Source organism: Otolemur garnettii, unplaced genomic scaffold, assembly GCF_000181295.1.
Source record: "Otolemur garnettii isolate 467f Iridium unplaced genomic scaffold, OtoGar3 scaffold00189, whole genome shotgun sequence".
Taxonomy (NCBI): Eukaryota; Metazoa; Chordata; class Mammalia; order Primates; family Galagidae; genus Otolemur; species Otolemur garnettii.
The window spans coordinates 2,169,640-2,176,517 of NW_003852584.1; the positions used below are offsets into that span (position 1 = coordinate 2,169,640).

A 6,878-nucleotide genomic window follows, 5' to 3' on the forward strand; every position below is an offset into this window, starting at 1 on the left:
CAGATGCTTGTCAATCAGCACATTTCCTTTTTCTCTTTTGGCATCTGGATTTGGTTTCATTTTGAACTCAGGACTTCAGAAAATGAAACCACAGTTATACACAGTGGTCACTGGTGGCCTCGTGTGCCTACTTAATCTCCCCAAAGCCCTGCTCCTCCTCCTCCTTTTCCTCCTCTTCCTCCCCCTGCCATGCCTTCTCTGGTCTGTGCTCCTTGGGGAAATACTCCTAAAATGGACAGGAGAGATGAAGCCACGTCTTCAGTCACTGCCACACCCACAGGCACCCTCGGGAGAACAGTAGCAGCAGCAGCAGCAGCAGTGAATACCTACTGAATGCTTACTATATAGCAGGGCCGCTTCCAAGGACCTGGCCACAGTTACCCACTTAATCCCCATCACAATCCTGTAAAGATTATCCCCATTTCACAGATGAAGATCCCAGGGCAGAGGTTAATCACATGCTTAAAGTCACAGAAGAGAAAGTTACAGAGTTAGAATTGGGTTTGAGTCCAAAGTCTGGCTTTTAATTCCACACACACACACACACACATATATGTATATTTGTATATACGTACATATGCATTTCCCTTTTTCTGGAGAGGGTGTCACTCTGTCACCTAGGCTAGAGTGCACTGGCCTAGTCACAGCTCAGTGCAGCCCCAAACTCTTAGGCTCAAATGTTCTTCCTGCTTCAGCCTCCCAAGTAGCTGGGAGTACAAGTGCATGCCACCACGCCCAGCTAATTCCCCGCCCCCCTCATTTTTTAAAGAGGTGGGGTTTTGCTATATCGCTCGGTCTAGCCTCAAACTCCTGGCCTCAAGCAATCCTCCTGCATTAGCCTTCCAAAGTGCTGGGATGACAGGCATGAGCAGGAGTACCTGGCCTTTGTATTTTATCAATCCTCCACCACAGGGTGCGGCCCCCAGCGGGTGCTCAGTCAGTATCTCTAGAATGAGCACAAGCACTTGATTACTGGTGCATGCCTGGCTACGCATCACTGCCTGGCACACGTGTGCATGCACGCACAAGATCCAAAACAGCCACATCAGCGACTGCCACCAGCCCTGGACACAAAGGGAGCTGATGGGTCCTAAGCCAGGCTGATTCTGGAGGAACCCTTGCATTCTGGGGCTGAAGAGGTGGAAAGAAGGACCTGGCACCAGAGCTTCAGGGAGAGGAGCCATCTGGGCTGCGTCCGACTGTCGTCTGTAGAGGGCGGTGTGTGCCAGCGTGAGGCCGGTCACCAAGTCTCCCCTCAACACCCCCCGAGTGATGAATCTTTTGTGTGCCCCTTGATTCTTGGGCTCCCTATCCGCTTCCATTCAAAAATACACTCCCTAGCCAGGACCTGCTCTGTGGCTTTCCGAGACAGAGTACTAAATCACACACGTGTACAAATTATAGCCCTGACCAACTCCCCCTTCCATCCCAAGCGGCGGGGTGGGTGGGTAAGAGGGGATGGTGTGAAGGGCGGGTGCTGGATGGAGCAGCGGGAAGGGAACCTGTAAGGTAGGAGGAGGGCGAGGGGAGGGCCAGTATAGTTGCTTTTTTGGTCACCACATCTGCAAATGCACCATTTTTGCATCACTCTCCAAAGTGCGTCTGGAAGCGCCCGGCTGCTTTTCTCCCCAAAATGAGAATGGGCAGGTGGGAACCAGGTCCAGAGCTTCCAATCTGCCAACCACCGAATATCACAGCCCCTCCCCAGGCCTCGGTTTCCCAGCGATCCTGCAGTGGAAAAACAGGGGGAGCGGTTGAGGCCGCCGGGGACCTTGTGCTGCCCCGCCCGGTTTCCGAGGAACTCAGCCCGGAGGAGTTGAGGCGCCCCTCCCGCCCCGCCGAAGGGTTCTTCTGAAGCCTGTGGTCAGGCCACCGCTTCCTGGGAAGCCCAAGCCAAGTCTAGAAGCAGCAGTCTGCCCAGGCTCCGGGACTACGAGGGGCGGGAGCAGTCCTGAGGTGTCCGGGACCCCCACCCCCAGCTCTAGACCTTCGAGTCTGCGACGGACAAAGCTGGGACTGGGAATGGGTGTAGGGATCAGGTCGGATCTCAGGGTCTGCGGGGACCTCCTGGGGATTCCTGGAGGGATCCGACTGGAGGGGAGTAGAGGAGAGCTCTGCCCCAGATGGGTGTGGAGACCCCTGGAGAGGAGGTGGGTTTCATGGCCAGTCCAAAGCATCCCGAAGAGCCAGGCTGCAGAAATCCCGGACCCAAGGGAACAGGGGTAAAAATGCTGTCTCCAGGTCCTAAGGAGACGTCCAGGAAATGGCCGGAAGGTTCAGGGTCCGGGCCAGCGCCCCCAGCTGCAGCGGCGTTAGGACAGGTACTAGACAAAATCGGGGTATCGGGGTGGAGGACCCCCGGTGGGAGGGTCCGGGTGAGCTCAATTAGGGACTGGAAGGACCAGTGCTGCAGCGGAAAGAGAAACTGAAAGCATACCGCTGGGGGCGGGGCTCTACGGGGCGGGGCTCCGCTGCTGGACCCCGCCCCTCTCTGGCCATTTAAAATACCCGTGCAGGGGCGGGCGCCGAGCAGAGCTAGCTGCGGCCGTGGCAGCTGCACGGCTCCCGCCCTCGGAGCATGCGCGAGAGCCGCCCCGGAGTCCCCTGCCGCCCCGCCGCCCCGCCCGCGGCGCCCCGCCGCCAGGTGAGCGGGTCACTGGGCAAGGAGGCGGGAGGGAGAAGGGAGGAAAGGGCCAGGAGCCGGGAGCGTGATCCCGGCTGGCTCGTTGTCTGTGTGGTGGGGACGTAGCCGACAGGCCTCGAGACCCCGCCGGCCGCGTGCAGGGAGCCCCCAGCTCGCAGAGTACCCGCAGTGTAGTTTTTCTGCTGCCCTATCTCCCAGACCGGGCGCCAGTTGCGGCTTGGCCAGCAGGCGGCGGCCGCGGGGCGGCGAGCCGAGGCCGGGACGGCAGGAGTCTGAGCGGGCTGCTCTCGGGTCCCTCCACGCCCCCCTCTCATCTACCCGGAGGTGGACCCCGCCCCCTGAACTCCCACTGCCTGGAAGGGCTCGGCGGACCACAGCGACCATTTTCTTAGATGAACCCCCACTCCTCCCGCGCTGCTTCGCAGCCACTCACTTGTCCAGCCCCGGGCTCAGCGGGACGCTTTGGCTCACTGCCTGTGTCTCCCCATCAGCGCAACCCCGGACGCTATGGCCCATCCCTCCGGCTGGCCCCTCGAGTAGGATGGTAGCACACAACCAGGTGGCAGCTGACAATGCAATCTCCACGGCACCAGAGCCCCGACGGCGGCCAGAGCCTTCATCCTCGTCTTCCTCCTCCTCTCCCGCGGCCCCGGCGCGCCCGCGGCCCTGCCTGGCGGTACCGACACCGGCCCCCGGCGACACACACTTCCGCACGTTCCGCTCCCAGGCGGATTACCGGCGCATCACGCGCACCAGCGCGCTCCTCGACGCCTGCGGCTTCTACTGGGGGCCCCTGAGTGTGCACGGGGCACACGAGCGGCTGCGCACGGAGCCCGTGGGCACCTTCCTGGTGCGCGACAGCCGCCAGCGGAACTGCTTCTTCACTCTCAGCGTGAAAATGGCCTCAGGCCCCACGAGCATCCGTGTACACTTTCAGGCTGGCCGCTTCCACCTGGACGGCAGCCGCGAGAGCTTCGACTGCCTCTTCGAGCTGCTGGAGCACTACGTGGCGGCGCCGCGTCGCATGCTGGGGACCCCGCTGCGCCAGCGCCGCGTGCGGCCGCTGCAGGAGCTGTGTCGCCAGCGCATCGTGGCCACCGTGGGCCGTGAGAACCTGGCGCGCATCCCTCTCAACCCCGTCCTCCGGGACTACCTGAGCTCCTTCCCCTTCCAGATCTGATCGCCTGCGCCCACCGTGCACGCAGCATTAACTGGGGCGCCTTTTTGTTTTCTATTATTAATTATTATTATTTGACTGGAACCACATGGGTGACCTCCCCGCCTGGTTTGGAGGGAGCGGGTGTGGGAGCGAGATGCCTCCCTCTCTCAGCTGGAGAGGAGGCCTCAGACCTCTCCTCACCTCTTGGGGGGATGCTTCCCTCCTGGTGTTCCCTCTGGGTCCCCCTGGACGTTGTAGCAGCTTAACTGTATCTGGGCCAGGACCTGAACCCACACCTCCTACCTCCTCATGTTTACATTCATCTAGTATCTTTGCACAAACCAGGGGTTGGGGGAGGGTCTCTGGCTTTATTTTTCTGCTGTGCAGAATCCTATTTTATATTTTTTACAGCCAGTTTGGGTAATAAACTTTATTATGAAAGTTTTTTTTAAAGAAAAAAAAGTTTTCTAAAGCCTGTGCTTTGGCCAGAAGTTTTTCTTCGTTCTGAATGTGTCCAAAGGAGAAGGGTCCTAAGGCCAGTCTCCAGCTGGAGGCGGTGTGGGAGGCGTGTCTGTGGGGCACCCTGCACAGTTCCACCTAGGACTGCCCTGGAGAAAAGCTAGGGGTCTAGTTTTGGAGTGTACTGGTTAAGATAGCTCATGTTTGAGTAGCTATTGTGTGGCAGCCCCTATTCGTTGTTTTATATGCTTAAATTTACTTAATTGTATATAGATACACCCCTGTTAAGTACAGGCTCTTACCCTGTTTTATAGAATAGAAAACCCAGTCATGGGTAAATTTGTGTGTGTGCACCACTCCACCCCCGTTGACACTCAAGCCTTTTTTTGGCTGTCCACCCAGAATCTGTTTGTAATGGATGACAGAGAGGAAACTTCTTTGATTCTGTGACCACAGCAACTTCCAGGAAGAGGGTGGGGGCTGGGGTGGGGGCTTGGTGAGTTTTTGGAAGGAAGAGTGGCGCATTCTGAAACTCCATCAAGGGAGATGCTTAGTTCACATGGGATGGGGATACAAGGCTGAGTCTGACTTCCTTGCCCCCCCCATCCCCCGCCCGTCTGTCTTCTGTACTTTTTGGTGAACACACAACTTGGAGCCAGAAAGAGGCTTTGTGGTCTGTGGTGGCAGGAGCGCCCTGCTGGTGGCTGTGGGCAATTCCCTTTGCCTCCCTGGACCTCCACTTCTACCTCTAAAAGGGACCACTTTCTGTGCATGATTGGGGGAGGGCGGTGATGTTTTCAGAAGCCAGGGGAGGAAAGGGTCACTGCAGGATGTTTATGTGAGGCTGCCCATGGCATGAGAAGGTGCCTGGGATATGAGTTTTATGGCTGCTCCTGTGTCTGTGGCCAGCCTGACCGATGAGCCATGCTGGGAATTCACTGCTGAGCACACGGTGAATTGAGTTATTTTCAGGCTTAGGGTTAAGCAGCCTTGTGGATGGGTCACACTTAATCTTTAGAAGTTAGAAGGGTCCTCTGCAGCCTTGGGCACACTGATAATGGAGTGTGCTAATGTTTAATAATACCTTTCAGACTTGAAAGTGTAACATAAAATTAACTGGATGGTCTAAGAGCTGGAGCTGCCCAGGCTTGTCATAGTTAATAAATAGGTTCCGGGCCCCAAGGGAAGGATGGCCAGAGAGATTTAGGGTCTCAGCACTCTGGCAGCTTCATCCTTTACGAGGTGGGAGGAAAGGAGGCGATGTCTTGTCTTCATCCCTAAAGAATATCTGCTTTTTCTTTTTAAGCAGCCCCTGCCCTTCCTTCTGCCTTGTGTGGATTAGTGAGGTCCTGTGCTTGTTCGGTCTATAGCTCCTACTGCCACCATCACCCAGCCCTGGGCAGTGCTTGGGGATCAGGTTATAATGTTATTTAAGCCGCAGACCCTTAGTGACTGTTGGCTGTGTGCTGGGCCCTGTGCTGCCCTGTTTAGGTCTCCCAGCCCCTCCCTCATTTTACTGATGGGAAAACAGGCCCAGATAGGCCAAGAAAGGCACACAGCAAGGGCGGAGCCAGATTTCTTAACCTCCTTCAGGACTGCTTCAGAGGCTGGGCCCACTATGCAACAGGAGGCTCTGACAGTCATAGTAATAACCGCAGTAGCTGTTGACATTTACACATGGCACTCACTGTGCAGCTACCATTCCAAGTTCAAGCATTTGGCCTTAGGATTTAGGTGCTATCATGCTATCAGTAACCCATTTTATAGATGGGGAAATAGGCCCTCCTCTAAAGAGGGGTGAATTAGCAGGTAGTTTACAATATGCTTTTTCCTCTTTTGAAAAAAGCATAACATTTTTATTTTCTTTTTCCTTTTATTTATTTACTTATTTATTTGAGACAGAGTCTCACTTTGTTGCCCTCTGGAGAGTGCCGTGGCGTCACAGTTCACAGCAACCTCAAACTCTTTGGGCTCAAGTGATCCTCTTGCCTCAGCCTTCCCAGTAGCTGGGACTACGGGCATCAACCACAACTTCTGGCTATTTTTAGAGATAGGGTCTCACTCTTGCTCAGGCTGGTCTTGAACCCATGAGCTCAGGCAATCCACCCGCCTTGGCCTCCCAGAGTGCTAGGATTACAGACGGGAGCCACTGAGCCCGGCCTAAAAATCTTATTTTCATCCTACAATTGGTGGATACCCAAACTCACTCCCCTTATAAAACCTGAAGCAGAACAGCCAAGAATGAAGGCTCTGTTCACACTCTCCAGGGTGGGCCCCTTCTTCCCTTCATGAGTCATTTGGAAAAAAAAAAAAATCTATACTAACATATGTACAGTGACCTAAAAGCCCCCGGGAAATGCACTCCAGGACCCATGTGACTGAAATCTTGTGCAGGCACCACTGTAGGGGAAAAATACCGTGTATGTGTGTGTGTGTGTGTGTGTCTTCCCGAGTGCAGATTCTCTATCTCAAACCTCAGCTTCATGATTCAGCAGCGCTGACGTCAATTTACAAGAATGAAAAGTGAGAGGAGGGTTTGTGTGTGCCAGAGCCCGAGTCGGGGGCCCAGGCACGGGTGGTGAGGCTGCCTCCCTACTGGGCGTAGGTGAGTTAGAG

At 55.6% G+C, this 6,878-nt stretch overlaps 1 protein-coding gene across 1 annotated transcript; it reads left to right on the forward strand.

Moving 5' to 3' along the window:
* Positions 1 to 2,537: 2,537 nt before the first annotated feature.
* SOCS1 (suppressor of cytokine signaling 1) lies at positions 2,538 to 4,256 on the forward strand. Its single transcript, XM_003800902.3, has 2 exons — positions 2,538 to 2,644; positions 3,136 to 4,256. The coding sequence occupies exon 2, from the start codon at positions 3,186 to 3,188 to the stop codon at positions 3,822 to 3,824; it is 639 nt and encodes a 212-aa protein (XP_003800950.1). The 5' UTR covers positions 2,538 to 2,644; positions 3,136 to 3,185; the 3' UTR covers positions 3,825 to 4,256.
* Positions 4,257 to 6,878: the final 2,622 nt, after the last annotated feature.